The 17,787-nt window shown below is 45.2% G+C and overlaps 1 protein-coding gene across 7 annotated transcripts in view; it reads right to left on the minus strand.

Moving 5' to 3' along the window:
- PPA2 (inorganic pyrophosphatase 2) overlaps positions 1–7,934 on the minus strand; it is a 41,530-nt gene extending 33,596 nt beyond the window's left edge. Inside the window, exons 1-4 of one of the 7 annotated variants that reach the window (XM_075149678.1) lie at positions 7,758–7,860; positions 5,873–5,937; positions 4,131–4,175; positions 1,531–1,710 (exon numbers count right to left, since the gene is read on the minus strand). Coding sequence is in view for 4 of the 7 variants with exons in the window: in XM_075149680.1 (XP_075005781.1) it covers positions 4,131–4,175; positions 5,873–5,937; positions 7,758–7,899 (252 nt within the window). In the remaining 3 variants the exon portion in view is untranslated. Of the gene's footprint in view, positions 1–1,530; positions 1,711–3,515; positions 3,644–4,130; positions 4,176–5,872; positions 5,938–7,757 lie in introns of those variants that run through there. The other 6 variants (XM_075149680.1, XM_075149673.1, XM_075149675.1 and 3 more) reach the window with 6 other exon arrangements.
- Between the last annotated feature and the right edge of the window lie 9,853 nt (positions 7,935–17,787).

Genomic DNA, 17,787 nt, shown 5'->3' on the forward strand with positions numbered 1-17,787 from the left:
AAGAAAAAAAGGAAAAAAAAAAAAAAAGGAAAAAAAGGAAAAGGAAAATAAGGACTGTCATGAAATACAACCAGCAATAAATGGAGAGGGGCTTGCTTATAAAATGAGTACCCATGTTATAAGCATTCCCAGTGTAACACTTGCTACAAGGTATTTGCCAATGAAAACAACAAACCAGATGTCAGCAACATCTGGAGACGAAATATACTGTACTTAAATGACAAGTCAATGGAACTTTTCCAATATAAATTAACATGCTACATAGCAAAAAAGGAATGCAGTGCCCAGCATAAATGCAAAATGCCTGCAGCCTCTTCATAGCGTACTTCTCTCATGTTATAGTGAAAAGGGAATCACGAACAGTATGTAAGTTTTTACCCACAGGTATCCCAAAAGTGGTGTCAGACATATTCTGATAAACTAGTGACTGGACACATGCACCTGCAAAACTACTCAGTGTACAACCATGACATGAATGAAAATGAAACACTGACTTTCTCATGTTTAAGGAACCATTTATTTGAAATTAAGCTTGATCAAATGACTGATGCAACTTTCTCAGTAAACCAACTCTACTCCAGTAGATTTTAACTGGACTGCTGAGTGAAGATTACTTCTATTCTCAGTATTTGTTAATTTACAAGAACACAAAGCAAGGCTTACAGCTATTGGACACATCCATAGAAAAAGGCTGGGCAAGTTCAAGCATCAGGATGAGGGCTTCACTGATAACCTAAAATATGCAACACACATAACGGACATACTACAGCCCAGGTTACATATACCCAAAAAATGTCCAACGTGACCGAAGAAGGTTACAGAGGCTGTAGTTAAGACAGAATACAAAGTCAGTACAAAGTTTGCGCCTGTACTGCACGGGAAATGACGATGACTTTTCCTTTCTTATGAAACATACCAACTTTATCATAAGACAACTCTGACACCAGTTTTGACTGTTCCAAGCATGAGGCCCTCTGTCAGATCACCCATTCAGACTGTATGATCACTCTGATGACCCCTTACATCTCACCTGACTAGTTAATTTATCAGAAGTTTTTGCCTGACAGAAGGAATTCAACTGAAGACCACACGGGCATTCCTGCACTATGCACCCCACAGGATGCAACAAAACAAAAGCTGTCTTGTTTCTTTCTTTATATTTTTTTTTTCAAATGCTCTTGTGGGTGTCTGCAAGTTAGAGGACTATAATCTCTACATGCTTGGACAGATTCCTTACCAAAGCCAACATTTTAAATAAAACTTTGTATTCAAGAACACCTGGATCCTCTGAATGAGATGACACGTGAATACTTTACCAAAAACATACAATGACCAATAGATTAGAAACCGTTTCACTACAGCAGGGAAGCAACACGTCACATTTGTCTTGAAAAGAAAACGATGACCTCTTCAGACCTTCTTCCTGCTAGACATGGAAGGCCATATTCAACAATCAGCCTCTGACAGTTTTGACTGTAACCACAGTGGGAACATGCACTCTTCTAGACAGAGATGTGAAACTTTTGATACCTTTCACAGAGATTTACTTGGGCAGGAGTGGATTCCGAGTGCTTGCAATGCTGAAGACAAAGCAAAGGTTCAGATTGCAAGCTGGTAATAATTTTGAGACTGAAGCTGAGTATGATTTCTTCCAGCATAGTTTCTCCCTCAAAATAACTTCTCTCTAGTCTTCAAACAGCCAAAAAACATCTGTGAAAGCAAAAAGATCAATTGTCAACAGTGACTGCAAAGCTAAATTTAATTGAGATTTGGGAAGGTCTAAAATGTTGCAAGAAATGGCTGCACTACTGAGAACAGCTGATACAGAAACAGCACAGCATTTCCCTTAGAACTACAAGCCAAGACTGCAAAACAGCTAACAGAGACTCGTACGATGTGTATTCCCCTGTCCCATGAATGTTGAAAGCTGAAACTCCTCGATTTTGAGACCTTCTTTTCTGGCATGAGGAATGCCAAGAACAATTTAAAGTAGATTAGACAGACTGAAGAGACTCATGCAGAATTATCGTCATTTTCCATAGCTAAACTGTCATCTGATGAACACCTGTTCAGCATAATTTAACATACACTCTTAAGAGGGCTTGCCCTTGTGGAGAATAACAAATAACTGCCACCCTAAAAGCACAAGTTTTGAAGATGCCACTGTGTTTCCAGGGCAAGAGAAAGTATCACCTTTGAATTCTGGCCAAATTCAGTGCAGGGATCAACTGAACACCAGGTGTCAATAGTGGCCTTTTGTGTCCCTAGACAAGAGTAAGGGGCACAGTGCTTCAAAGGTCTTTAGAAATCAGTACATGGCATTAAATTCCTCATTATCCCTTCATCCCCTGATTAAGCTACGTTGTCCCTAAATACAAGCACACAGGGATGCATTTCTCACCAGGCCAAGGTGAGGAGAGCTGCTGAAGAGCCCAGTGTAAGAAGAAGCTGCTCTCCTGAACACGACGATCCCTCCATTTTCTCTCTTCTCCCCAACTCCCAAAGATGATGATGAAAAAGGGTTTTCTAAATGATTTGCATTCTCGCATTTCACCATCTAAGTAAAGACCAAGCATGTTTGGGAAGCCTATAGCCTGCACGTTTGTTTGCTTACTCGCATCAGAAGCCCAGAATGACTGGAATGTACATTTGCCTTTGCTCCTTTTCCGTAGTTCTATTAAACCACAGTCCAGAGCTCTCTCATAGCAGGAGCTATGTGAAGCACCTCTGAAGTCTACACTGGCCCAGGAAACAAGAGCTGCTCAGCCTCACCGGCATTTTTTCTCCCCCCGCTCCATAGGCTGATCCAGAGATTAGAAAAAGGGTACTAGAAATGTGGTTTTCAACAAGCTATCACGCTTCCCACTACACAGACAAATACAGTTTTGAACAATTTAAGACACTGCATAAAACAGGCTTTGCCCCTTCACAACTGGCAGGTATTGTCACAGTATTCATAAGCAGGTAAGAAACATAATACTTGACTTCCAGCAAGAGCAGTAATTAAGAATTCATGTTGCAAGACAATGATTTTTGAGAAAGTCTACTGGCACATACTCTTTCTCCTCAACAATTAAGTCTTTCAGGCATGATTCTACGCCTGCTAAATAGTACTTAAATGGGCATCAAGCAACAGGAAATCTAAAAAGCATTACCTAGGCATTGTAGCTTGAATGAATCACAGGGCAAAGGGAGAGGAAATACATAGTACAGGATCGCGTGGGGGCTGGTGTACAGTAGAAGAACCATCGTACCACACACTAGTTGCAAAACTATCAGAACCCAGACAGTTAGGACAGTTCTTTCACAGCAGGTAGGTAGTTAGAGTTTTGCAATATGACTGACCAAACAGATATTGAGAAGATACAGACTGAGACACACACAAGACACATCATGGCCTTAAAGCATAGTTTGTTTCACTTTTTTCTTCTACTTTCTTCCATTTAGGATTTTTAAGTACTCCTATGCCAGGGAAAGCACTGCAAAAAATGCTACATTTTTAAATAGACACTTACATAAACAAATCTTGTTTCACAGAAAAAGCCTGAGCAGACCTTCCATGGTTTTTTGGGCTTCTATTAGGCTTAACTTCAGTGCTGGTTGATGCTGAACCATTAGCAGATGTCATTTTTCTCTCCTTGGGCTTCCCCAGATGAGTATAGAAAACAACATATCCTCAATTCTAAAAAGCAGATACTAAGTCTAATTTTTGCCCTAACATATTTAGGATTTCTGAAGTTTTGTATATATACCAAAGATTACCCACAGTCAGAGCATAATGAATATTTCATTAACGGAGGTTTTTTTGCAAATGTTTCTGAATGCAATAGCAAAAAAGATAACATATCTACACTGCAATAGTCATAACGAACCTTTCAAAGAGTGGTATAAAAGTGTTTGCCTTTGAGAACATCTTGATGAATAAAAGAATGCTGACATTACTGGCCCATTCAAAGAGGAGAATATTAAATCCCTTTAAGCTTCCTCCTCATAAAAGACTTGCATTTGAAGATATGTCAACTATATTCAGTGAAAGCAAGTTCACTTTGCAAAATAGCAAAGCGATGTTGGAAAGGAAATACAGGGAATAGTAAAAAAAAAAAAAAAAAAAAAAAAAATCTTAGCAGTACCTCACTTCCAGTAGTCTTTGACCTCTTTGCAGGAATCTCTTTATCCTATAGGGAAAGAGTGAAGTAAAGAAGTGTATAAAGAACATTAGAGAGCAATACTGTATTCACATAAATACAGACAACAGTAGTTTTCAATGCAACTGAAACATCCCTTTGTGAGCATAAAGGCCTAAACTATAACTTTTAAAAGTAAGTACTCAGTCCTATTTCACTGTGGAATTATAACCTTCCAGATATTAACAGAGGAAGGTAAAAATGTACAAGGACACATCCACTTTCTCCCAGCTACTAAAAAATTTAAGTGGCAATTTAGGCCTGTCCTCAAATGATTGAAAACACAGAGTCATCCTTCTGTTCAGTTGAAAAAGATAAAAACCAAACCAACCAAACAAAACCAGTATGGAAAATAAGGCTGGAGTTATCCATCGTAAAATAAAGTCCACAAAGCTTAGACCAGGGGAAGGAAAGAATATAACATACAACTCCTTACGTCATCCTCTTGCAAAGAAGGCAAAATTAACAGAGACCTTCACAATGACTCCCTTTCTCGCTTGCCCCTCAGGCCCCTAGGTCCTGCGGAATCCTCTTTCCTTGCTCACACACCAAAATGAAAGCCTCTCCACATTGATCAGACATCGCTGTACTATAATTTTATCTACAGAAAAATCACAGACTATAATCCACCCCTCTAAACCTTAAACTCTAGATGCAGAGACAGCAAGGCCCCCAGAGAACGTGTGATGAAAATTCCCATTGCTTTTCCAGCGATAGCACCCACTGAACAGAGCACCTTAGTAATGAATCTCTGAAAGAGACTTACCTCTTCCATTGACTAGCACGCTTAGGGTCTGCTGATCAAAAAGGCTTCATGCATATTTTTAATCTCTCATTTTAAATAATTCAAGAGATTGGTTCACTCGTTCAGAAGTCTCAATCTGAACATGTTACAACCTTTCTCACCATTCATATCATCCATAGAGACCCAGCAACAAATCAAGAAAACGGCTGAAATCCTCCCAAACTGTTTGTGTAACAAGCATACCATAATAAGCAAATCTAAGTCTAAACCAAAGACTGGCAGTTCCCACCGGTGACACATAAAACAGGCGTTTCATTATTGCTATAATGAAACTCCAGGGAGTGTGGCTAACAAGATGTGAAAGTGCTCAGCTGCACCTCACGCCTTGTAATTCTCCAAAGGTGCGATTACCACTTCTCTCTTGGGCATTATTGTTGGCTTCCAATTATAATGCTCCTTTTGGGAATTAAAGAAATACACCCTAAGTTACGTAAGTGTGTCAATACTGCACGGAAATGTACACTTTTAATTGCAGATGTAGAAAAATGCGACTTTAAAAAAAGTAATAGTAGAAAACAAATTCAAGAGCACATAAACACAAACCTTAAACACAGAGAACAAAATACAGTGAGGGTTCCCCCCACCTTCAATCACTTGGAGACTTAAAGAGACACCTAGGCTTGTCTACACAGTAGACATCGTTATGTTTCACTGCAAGTTACTGAACTCAGAAGAGAAAATTTGGCAGAGTTATCATGACTGTATTACATATGGAATCAGCCTGGGTTAAAATGGTCCTTTTTGTCTGTTATACAGAATCTCTCTGTTAATTGCTTTAAAAAAAAGAAAAAAAGGCTTTTAAAAACTACATTTTTACCTAAAGAATAGCAACAAAATTGTTATCATTGTGAAATTAATTGTGTTTCAAGGCATAAATACATACCTCTTTAGATCCAGCAAACAGTGGAATGTCATGAAATGGGGAAATATATTTACCATCTGCATTCTCTGAAAAACAAAACAAGAAAGTAGCATTACAAATCTAAAGATATGCCTTAAGATGTTGGTATTACTAACTATTATGCATTACAGAAATATATGATATGCCACAATTATGCAACAGCTAAACTTTTTCTGAAGTTTAATTCCAAGGACTATAAAATAACCTACACGCAGGACAAGGAATTTGATTGTTTGACAAGGATTCATTGGAATCAAAATTATTCAATACCACACTTCTCTTCTGTCTACCTGGCAATACAAGCTATGAAAAGATGAGAAGATCCTTTCATTCTCTTTTCTTCTCCTCCCCAGCAATACACAACCATTAATGGAGAAAAAAATACCAAGGGAACCTCATTTCCATGAGTGATCAGTGAATTCATCTGGGTTTCTAGCAATGCTGCCCTTGTGACTTCACTGTATTTCCAATAAACTGAGTTTCATGACCACAAAAAGAAAACCCCCCAATATAGTAGGCCAAAGTGTGACCAAGAGAATGAGTGAGGGATTAGATAATTGCTCAGGCCCTAGAAATGAAACACCACGCCTCAAAACCAGCAGAAATTGACATTAACTTAACGGGGGCCCAATCTGCACCTCAGCCTTGCTCCCACTGTAGAAAGGAACAAAATTCACTGAAGTGGGTGCTTAAGCTTTTCAAATTACTCAGAAACTTTTCAACATAGCCCAAGTACTGCATCAAAACAGAAACATCAACAACAATATAAAGTGCCAACACAAATCTCATGGAGTTTCTCCTCTGCTAGCACGCCTATTCACAGTAAAGGGACAAGTAGACAAGGGACTTCATTTAGCTTTGAACTGTACTTTGACCACCTCAGCAAAGACGAGTACATGGCGGTTGTTTTTGCAACTCCTGGAAGCCTCCCAGATGCTCCTCCCAAATAAAACAAAGTTTAGTGGTAGGCTGCTTATTCCCACTAACTAAAGTGATTCTCTCTAGATGAGCTCCTGCACTGGCAGCCCCCTGGGGACTGAGCACAAGGAGCCCTGACACGGTACTGCTGACAGGGTACACGACGCCTCCGCTTCTCTCACACCAGCAGACGTCAGAATTAACTGCTTGTAAGTCAATGGACCAAAAACGTACAAAACCACTGCTAGAGAAGTGGCACACAAATAGACAACACTGTTACTAAAATGCGTCATACTGACACTGCCAGCTCTCACTGGGTTTTGAGAAGCCTCCTGGAGCGCTGCCCATGCACTCCCGGTGCCACTTGCTGCTGCTAGCCCCACAGGCCCCTCGGGGCAGCAGCCCCATGTTTTAGATGCCAGCCTCCCCTCACCGTGACGTTTTTGGAGGGAGGGCTGGCCTGGTCACCGGGGCCAGGCCATGCTCCCACTGGGCTGTCACACCCCAGTCAGACGAGGCAAGGCAAGGCTCCCACGGCCAAGGCCGTCCTCGGGGTCCCAGAGCACCTTGTGGCCTTTGCGCCCAGGCTGCCATAACACTGCACCACGGCAGTGCTTCACCCCCGGCGCCCCCAGCACCTCTTCACCCCCCCCAGGGGCCTTCGCATGGCTAGGGAGGGGCACGGCTGTGCCGCGCACACCAGCCCCCAGGACTGAGCAGGCCCAGCATCCACTCCAAAACCGGATCTGCCAGGAAATCCCCTCGCTCTCCACACAAAACTGTCCCCCTGGAGCAGGGGCGAGGGGGAGGCTCAGGGGCGACACCTCAGCCAGCCCGAGGGGCCTCAGCGGGAGCGGGGAGCCGCCGCCGCCACCGCCGCCTCTCCCCACCGTGCACCCCCCCGAGGCTGAGTAGTAGAGGTTTATCGAGCCCGGGGGCTGCTACTTACTAAAGTAGAGGCGGTAATCGGCAGAGTTGGGCCGCCCCCGCTGCTCCGTGCCGTAGCGGGCCATGCCGCCGAGGCAGCGGCGCGGCGGCCACCCCCACCCCCGCGCCGCCAGCAGCCGCACCAGCCCCGGCGGCGCGCGCATGATGGCGGCGGCGGCCGCCTTCCCTCCCCTTCCTGCGGCCGCCGGGCCTGCGCCGCGCCGCTCCGCGCCGCGCCGGCCCCCTGCCCCGCCTGCCCCCGCTGGGAAACCTCGCACGGCGGCGAAGGGTGCTGCCGGCCGCCGAGGGCTGCTCCCTGTCCCCTCCTGCCTCACCGGCGAGGAGGCAGAGCTGCCGCCTCGCGCCCGGCCGCGGCTGCCACCTGAGGGAGAGCACGACCGTTAGCCCCCAGAGGCCCAAAATGGCGGTTTCGCCCCGCGCCAACCCCGTCGAAAAGGCGGGTGCGTGGAGGAGTTTTTTCCTGAGGGTGTAGCTGCTGCCGGGGGCTGAGGCGCTGCCTCGTTTTCCCCGCGGGCCGCGGGAGGTGGCTGCATCCCCCTGCTGAGGCCAGGGTCAGCCCCTCGGAGGAAGAAGGAGGCTGTTAGGGTGCCTGCACAGGCCCAGCCTCAAGGGAGGGCTCCGCCGAGGTGAAAACAATCAAAAAAAACCCACCTGAGGTGGCAGGTGTCCCCCAGCGGGAGCCAGGTGTGCCTGGGCAGGTGGTACCCAGCTGTACCCATGCTGAGGTGCTTTCAGGCCACCAGCACTGCCAAAGGCCACCAGCACAATTAGGGGTGATGATGGCAGGGTTGTTATCCTCACCTGAGGCCCACAGGTGCGAAGACCCTACCCTGCTGCTCCCTAGGGAGGGAAGCGTTCATTTCTTCTTGGCATGCGCAGTTTTATGTCGCCCAAGCCAGCCTGTGTCTGCACCACTTACAGGGGGGCTATTTGCGTGCTATTTCCCAACGGTAGATGCATTTTCGTGTTGAACCCCACTGATACTTAAATTGGATTCTCATCTGTATTCAGGTTGTGCTGTTTTTAAAGCTTATTACCCTACATATTATCTGTTTCCTTTGAATTCTCTTTTCATTGATCCTTGAGGAGGATTTCAAATTAATTTCATCCGTCGATACAGGAGGTGGTTCTTGCAGTAATGCTTATTTGTGGATCTTTCAAAAGTGCCTGAAAAGGGGCAGATACCACTATTTGCATTTTATTGATGGAGAAACTGAGGCAGAACAACTTTTATTGCTGTCGTCACTCTTAAATCCCCAGCCAACCGTCTTGTGTATTCACCTCTAAAGGTGGTCAATATTAGCTTTGAATTTTAACTCTGATTTGAATTACCCTGAAAGATTTCTGCAGGATAACTCTATGTTACCCTGATTATTTTATACAGTATTTTAAACGTTATTGGGAATGACGTATTTGCAGCGGAAAGGCCAAGTCAATCTCTTCCATCAGATTTAAACAGTATATCACTTCTTCCCTTTATTTGTCCCCTCTACTGTTTGGTAGATAGGGCTTTCAAAAGCGTCAGGATTGTATGTCTGTTTGGTGTGTGCAGTAAGGACTCAGCATTATTTTACACCAGAGTGGGAGATTTTCCTGATGGCCTCAGCCACTGTTCCCCCATGTACTCCTCTGAAATGTGTTAGTTGCTACTCTGCATCTTGGAGGGAGCTCTATGCTCGTGTGTGGATTTTCCAGGACAATAAAGGCTCTGGGGAAAAAAAAACGCTATGGTCTTTTCTGATTTGTGCCACTGCTTGCTATATTTGTCACAACAGACATATTTCTAGCAGAACAGAGAAGCTATTTTGCAGGCCCATTACCCACCTCCGCAGAAGCTGCAAAAGAGTAGTTGGTGTTTCACCAGAGGAGTTGGCGTCTTTCTTCACTGAGTTCATCAAACGCAAGGTTTGCAGAGGTAACCTCCTCAACTGGACACGTGGGGGTGAAATTCTTCATGTATGGTCTCTGTTTGAAGTTCTTCATTTTTTAAGTTTGTCAAGGGGGCAAAATAATCTGTTTTTTATGTGGAATAATAGGAAAAAAAGCATAGAAATTTTTTCTATTATAAGAAAATCTTTTCTGTGCTTTCTTTGATTGGCCTGCTGCTGAAACAGGCAAGGTTAAAACCAAACATGTGCCATAGGCCTAGCCTTCCATCTCTGCTTCGTTCTGAGGAATCTGGATTTCATTTATGGAAGGTCAGAGCCTTTGAAAATCCCTCACTGAGCATGCACACGGTATTTTTACACTTGCAAAGTCGGCAGTTGGGTGTAAGGTTATTCTAGAAGGAGTCCAATATATATTTATTTCCCCACACAAGCTGGAAAGTGAAATACACTGCTGTGGCCAGGAGTCCCTGTAAGATGCACAAAGTCTGAGCGCGGAGTTCTCCATTACCTTGTGTTGTGAACGTGGTCTTATCTAAAGCTTTCTCATCTGTAATGGGAAATCAGCTGTGAAACACTTGGAGTTTATGAAATATAAACGAGTTTCTGTGCAGGCACTTTTTAGACGCATAAATAGATGCCATCGTGTTACTTAGCAAGAGTAGATTATGCAGCACAAAAACACTCAGAAACTCTGTTAATGCTGCCAGAGCAGAGAACATGATGTTTTAGTACTCTAAGGTATCCAAAATTCTCTTAGTACTGCAGAAATAATAATAATAATAAAGCTCTAAATAGATTTCACTGTCAGTATTATGCATTATATTACACAGAATATGGCAGAAGTATGCACAGTACTCCTCAGGTCAGATTTGAGTAAGACCAGCTTCCTGGTTAGAATAAATTTACCTAACATTCTTGAATCTTTGAAACAAATGAATGTTTTGGTTCCAGTATCTACCTTAAGCAAATTCTCCAGAATTACCAAGGCTTTTACTACCAAGGTATTATTTCACCTCTTTTTATTCCCAAGCACTTTACATCCAGCTCCTTCAGGTATCATTCCAACTGGGCCAGCAAAAGGCATGTATAGGACTGATCCCATTATTGACCTTGAAACAGCTCCCACTGAAAGACAATTAAAATATTGCTATTTATTTCAATGGAATTAGAACCAGGTCCTTAAGACTTAAGTAGGACTTACATGGTACTTAGGTTTTATGCTTGCCCTCTGCACAGGGGTGAATCTCATTCCAGCAGAATGCCACTGAAGTATAGCAAAAACTCAGCAGCAGTATAATCACCTAAGCTTGAAGGACATCCTTACTTTAAAAGTTTGTACTCTGCAGTGTACATTTACATTTATTTTATATATATTTTTATACACACACACGCGCGTATATATAAAATGAATGTTTTACCCATGAAAATGCTGTGCAAATTAAATGCAGAAAACATTATCTATGTTATAATTGAAAAAAAAAAAACAGTTTCCCTTCCTCCGGAATGAAAATAATTTTCATCTTTTCAGCTAATAAGGCTTTGAAGAATTTCATTAGTACCACTAATGTGCTACTGTGCTATTTCAGTGCGTTTGCTCTTGACTGGTGATCACGTCATTGTCGTTAACTTTTGCCGTAACGTAACTTCCATCTCCATGGCTTCTAAGACCATTATCTGAAGGAATCCATTCCTGCCAGCCTTCTATTTTGCGGTTACCTGTGTGCAGAAGGCCAGCAGTCACGGACAGCCGTCCCCCTGTCCAGCTGCCTCGGTGGAACAGCTCACTGCCTGCACTTGCTTGCCAGTGCTCACTCATTCAGCTGTCACCATCTCACCAAGGTGCTGATGGATCAGCTCGTATCAGTGCTCCCTAGTTCAGATCAAGCCAAGCAAGGCTAGCTGAGGCAGTTTAGGGCTGTGGACTAACTTAGTCAGGCTGCTTTTCAACCGAAGTAAGTTAAGGAGCATGGACAACTCCTTCTGCAGATCTTTGCACTGACAGTCTGCAGCAGGAGGAGGATGCCAAGTCGTTGGAGTCAGTAACCTCTTTCATTGGCACAGCTGGATTTGGGAGAGGATGTCTACGCACAGCCTACTCACACACATATTTGCATTTTATGCGCTGACGAATGCCTGATGGCGGCAAAAGACTACATCATCTAACTAAAAGGCACAAATTGTGTATTTCAGTAACTTGAATTAGGTTTATCAGGTTATGTGACTTTCTATCTCAATGTGAATAAAGACAGAGGCTCCCATCCCAGAGAAACAAAGAACCTTGGGTCAGATTGTGAACCCTTTTTTGTAGCAGTGAACTCACTTCAGTAACCCTATTGCTTTAAAAAGACTGATCCTCTGTATTTATGCAAAATTCATTTTTAGTCATAATATTCACTGCCATGTATAGGAAGATGTCAAGTTTACCCCCTGTTTTTTTCTGAATAAATTGTTTCTCTGAGCTGTTAGTTTCATTTTTAACCATGCTCTTCGTTAGGCTCCCTGTAATGTATGTTAGGATTCGCTTGCCAGATTAACTTCTCTGGACCTCTGCCTGGAAAGTGATTTGCCTATCAAGAGGCCAGGACGCTGTGGCTGGGTCAGTCTTTGTAGGATATGCCCATTTCTTCCCTCCTGGGCATCCGTACTGAGTTCATTTTAAGCCCTGTGAACCAAGGATTTTCAGCCTACCGTAACTCCCACCAAAACTTGTTCGTGAGTATAAACCAAAACTTAATTTTTTTTAAGACTCTTATCTTGGTTACTCCAAAGCTCCTTCCCCATCACAAAACAGAAATCACCAGTCTTCTTTCCTGTTCATTCTTTCATTCGTTCTTCCACATACATGCACATAGACAAAAAGAGAGAGAGAAAAAAGGTTCCAGTTCAGCTATAAAAATACTGTCTGAAAACATGAAGTTTTAGTGTGAAGCTGTAAATCTGTAATCATTCAAAATAGGGACCTAGAAGGAAAATCTCGCCTATTGCTCGTGATAGTCTTTTGAAGGCTCCATTCCCCTCTTGATCTGTGAATTGCCAGACATAAGGTTCTCAAAGAATCCCACAGAAAATATTTCATCTTTGGTAATTTCTACACCCTCCTATTTTACATCGAAACATAACAATAATGAAGATTCATCTTCCTGTCCTTTTATCTGTGCCTCGCTCGCTTGCTTGTCTTTCCTCATTAGCTTTGATATCACAGTGCCATCTACTTGATCAACAGAGTCAGGTTATTTTCCTTAGAAAATAACTGCGCGGCTGTAACCCCGAAGAAATCAAAGGGCTGCTCGGTTCCTTAGCGAGTTCCCCTCTCCTCTGCACCCCCTAGCCCTTTCAAAGCAGCACTGCCTTTAGATGTGCGCCTGTGGGAGCTGGCCCGGCGCTGAGCCTGTTCCAGACTGCCACAAAGCCCCGGCTGGACAGCGACAGATCCACTGGCGCTGCGAGGACAATTCAAGCCCTGCTGACCCCTCTCTCAGCATCCCCTCTCCTCTCCGGCAGGTGTTTCGTTTGAGAGCCGGGTCCCTCTCTGTAGGCATAAAACGCGTCAGCCTTTTGTATGTGTAAACTAGGGCAGAGTCTTTGTTCGGAGTAAGAAAGCATCGCAGCAGTCGGAGGAGATGGATTGCATAGCCTGATAGGTTGAGCCATCCTTTCTTAAAAATACCCACAGCCTAGTCTGAGCCCTGGCAGGCATATGCTTTATTAATTTCTCCTACAAATATTTAGACAAGAAACACTATAGACAGGGCTAAAAGAAATTATCGCTGTGCGCCTACTTCTAAAGACCTGTTTCTCTACAAGAATCACCAGTCTGGCAAGATCAACAGTAGGAGTGAAGGTGACACTGCCACACTAAATAACTTTTCACCTACGAGACAGGCTTTTTTCTCTTTTTGTACTATTGAAAGGTGTTTGAAGTTTTTTTTTCTATGTATATTTCAAAGTAATTTTGAATCATTCATTGTGAAAAATTAATGTGTAGACTCCAGTTTTACCTGTCCTTAAGCCTTCCCTTTTTATTGCTTTTATCCTCACCTGTAACTCTGTTCTCATCTTACTAGTATAGTTGCAAACAGGTAGAGTGTACATCCTAGCAACTTCCCAGTGCTCAAAGTCCTCAGTGGGCCTTACGTGTGAGCGCTCTTACCAAAGCCTCAACTTTGTGTCCCTCAGAAGACCCCTTTGCTATGACTCGTGCATACAGGCAGAGTGACAAGAGACATGGGCTTGCTTTTATACACACCTAGGCTTCCTTGTACGGAGGCGGGGAGCTACAGAGACGTCTCCGCTCTTTGCAGTCACGCTCCACCTGTGAGGAGGGTAGGACAGATTTCTGCAGCAGTACTATGGTACTTTCTGCTTCCCCACTGCCTGTCGAGTGTAATCGCTTTACATGGGCAAAATTTGTGCTGGCTGGTGAAGTCACTCTGCAGCTGCGTACTGAGGTTCTCTTTTTGCTTGGTGGCTGTGCTGGCTATTGCAGTGAACGAACTTGAAAATGGCAGTCCGGTGTCATTGCCGCAGGACTCCAGCAGTGGTCTGTACTTCCGATCAAAGGGACAGGCACGGTAGTCAACCCGCACCAGCATTTTTCATATATGCTCTGGGATACTAAGTTATAAAGAAATCTTCTGTGACAGCTGTGAGGTATTACAAGAAAACAAATAACTGTTTGCTTACTTAACGGCCATCAGTCTTGATGGCGCTCCCGGTTCGTTTATAGCTCAGGACCAAGATAAAGGTTAGCATTGACCGTACAACAACAAGCTCTTATATGCATCTAATACAGTTGCTTGGGAACACAATGCCAATATTTTCCGTGTAGACACCAGCACCTGTTCTGTCTCTTAAGCAGGGTGGCTTCCAAGCAAATAACTCCTGTATGAGTGCTCGCATCAACTGGATTCCAGTTTGCTTAGGAGAATTAAATGAGCACAGCATACAGCGGTTAAAGACATTTTCGCGTTAATTGTAAAAAGAGCGTTTTGTCCGCATAGATGCCAAATATTCCCTCTTGTCTCAGGGATTAGTGGCTTTGATACTGCTTGACCATCAGTTGTTATTGGGGCCAGAAGGGAGGAGGAGTAATTTGGAAATTGAGAGAGGGTTGCTCGTACTATTGCGAGTGGCAGCTGAAGTCGAGTACTTCACATGCAGTTCTGACCGTGCTTTCTGTGGCATTTTGTTATAGCCCAGGTGAAGTACAGTAAACAGTAATAAGGGTTTATAGGGGTTTCTTGCTCAAATACACATCTGATTGTTTTTACATATTCCTCCCATGACTGCACTGGCACAGCCCACTAGTGTAAAACAATCATTGGATTTAACGTGACGATGGATAAACCACAATGTGTTTCAAACCTCCCTCCCTCCAGAGGGGATAGGGAAGCCACTGGTTCTGAATGCATCCCCCTCACTTGGACTATTACAGAAGACATGCTATTTTCAGCCTTTTCCATGCTGAGTGGCATAGAGGAGATATTTTGAGGTTGCAGAAAGTACTCATCTACATTTCCAAACTGCGGTATAAGCTAGCTCTGGGCTCCTGGCTGCCTCAGAAATAGTGCTACTGGCTGAAGCCAGATAAACCATTGCAAGCACAAAGGCAGCAGCAAACCACAGCCGGCTTTCCCCGCAACTATTCCTTGCTGAACGAACACATACCTTTTCACACCCTGCGACTGAGTTGGGGAGGAAGAGGAAGACAACTTTTGCATATGGGTAGATTGCTGTCGTAATAAACACCTGAACAAACTTTACTGTATCCTATCTTGGCTGTAACTCTGTGTATATGGCAGAGAGCCTACAAAGCCAAGAATTTTATAAAGTTTTTTCTTCCACCTCCACCCAGCCAACATATATTCCCCAGTTCTCCCCCAAGCCATCCTAATTTAAATAAACATAACAAAATCTCATATAAATGATGGGACCTGTGTCTTCTGAAAAGCATGACACCATAAAATCCTGGCGGGGGGGAAATACCTTCTCTGGGCAATGCTGGCTTAAGCAACCGTCAGCCCTACCCCCGGCTGCTCACATGTGCCCCTGCATCATCCCCTGCCTCACGCTGCCACAACTGCTTGCGTAGCTGGGGGATGAACTAAACGGGAGCACGGATCCAGATGGAAAATAGCCCAGGGAAAAGGGGGGAGGGAGTTTTCAGCTGGATCAGTTCCTCCGTCTCGTCTCAAATGGGGGTGTTTACACCCTGCAGCAATAGTGGGAACAAAATTATCCGGGGAAGGGGGGCAGTCAGGGCGGTGACTGTTTAAACCAGTTTTACCACCCTCGCTGAATGCCAAGCCATTGCTTCAGAAAAAAAACCCTCAGGAAATCCCCAGTGTAAGGAAATGGGGTGGTTGATTTCCCTCAACTCCCACCTTAATCTGTTTACTTGCTGCTGTGGCTTTGATGCTTGTCATAAGGGTGTCACTGGTCAGTCCCTGCGTATGCCTCTCCCCGCTGTCACCACTGCTCTGCCTTTCAAGGAACTTTTGTGGTCTGACTTGCAAAACAAAGAGTTTCTTAGGGAATATCAAAGAGGAGGGGAGACATGAACTGCCTACGTAATACGTGAGTTCTCTGCGCGAGCACAAAGTCTTCCCAGTGTCCCTCTCACCTCTTTATTGCTCTGCCAGGCTGTGTGTTTGGGCTGGACACTTTGTGCAGCACTGGCGCGCGGCTGCACTTTGACGTAGTAAATTGCTTAACAGTTTCATAACCTTTTCCTTTCACTGCTGGGGAGAAATGAGGGGCTTTGATCAGGAGGTTGCATCACAGGACCAGCTTCTTAAAGCAAAAGAAAAGTTGGAAACGAGATTACACTACTACGTCCCGTCCCCGCTTGTTTTTTACTACGCAGTCCTTCGGGGACACAGCGTGGCAATGCTAAAGCAATATCCTTTGCCAGGGTTTGTCAGAGGGACATTAGTTGTGACCCCTGGCAGATGCTGTGGCAACGAGCGTGCGTGCGACTGACACCGATTAGGCTGCACCACGGGGCTCCCACCAGGCGTTTCCTAGAGCAGCGAGGGCCGCGGGGGGTGGGTATCACAGCCGCGGCAGTGATAGCTGCTGATGGCTGTTGGGGCTCTTCCCAGGGTAGGTCCGGTCCAAGCTTAGATGCCAGCAGCTCCTGCTGTTTTAACATGAGCTTGATTAGACCGGCGCTAAGGAGGATCACTAGACAGTGCTTGCGTGCCAGCAGCTAACAGACAGGATAATAAGATCTCTTCCAGGGGCCGATCCAGAGGTATTAGGAGCAGGTGTTTTGCTGTCCACTTCCTCAGCCATCGGAGCACGGTGATTTGTTAGGACAGCCTCCGCGGGTCCTTGGCAGGCTTTCATGTCGCTTCTCTGTGCATAGTGTAAAGCAGGACACAGCCTGGTTTGAGACAAGCATCAGCACCACGCTGCTTCCCACCCCCCCGAGGGGTTTTCATCTCCCTCCCGGCTCTTTTCTTCCTTGTCCTGGGGGATCCGTCTCCCTTCAAACCTGTAAATCAGGAGTTTCCAGTCTAAAGACTACACATCTCGGTGGGGTCGGGAGCCTGGCAGATGCTATTAGATGCGCTAGAAGTTGGGGTCCTGACCAGGCTGCAGGTTGGGCACTAGCCCGGGGAAGGAGAAGGAGCGAGGGTCAAGGGGGTGGCTGGCCTCCCCTTCCCGTTAACCTTGCCCTCTGCTTCCCCGCTGCCCCCGCAGCGCGGAGAGGGAAGGCATCCGATGAAAGTGTGGCCGTGCCCTGCTGCACTCGGGCATCTCCCTGCCAGCGCACGGCAGGGGCAGCCCAGGCAAAGCTGGGAGGATGCCACTCCGCTTCGGGGTGCCGGCACCCATGGCCCCGCGGCGGGGTGAGGAGCGTACCCTGAAGCAGGGAAGGGGGGCCGTGAATGACTGCGGCTTGGGGCTGGCTCTGAAACCGGCCCCGCCGGGCGTGCTTGCACATAAGGCAGGTGAATACAAACACTGCCTGGGGCGTCAGCTTCCCGGGGGTGGAGCCGCTCCGGCACAGGTGGCAGGGCTGAGCCCGGGCCCTGCGGAGCCTGGGGAGCCCTGCTCCAAAACCAAGCCCAAAGCAACCAGCCTTTGCCTGGGCAGCGAGTTCACCGCCCTAAAACTCAAGCTATTGCCCCCCTT

The sequence above is a fragment of the Calonectris borealis genome, chromosome 4 (assembly GCF_964195595.1).
Source record: "Calonectris borealis chromosome 4, bCalBor7.hap1.2, whole genome shotgun sequence".
Lineage (NCBI taxonomy): Eukaryota > Metazoa > Chordata > Aves > Procellariiformes > Procellariidae > Calonectris > Calonectris borealis.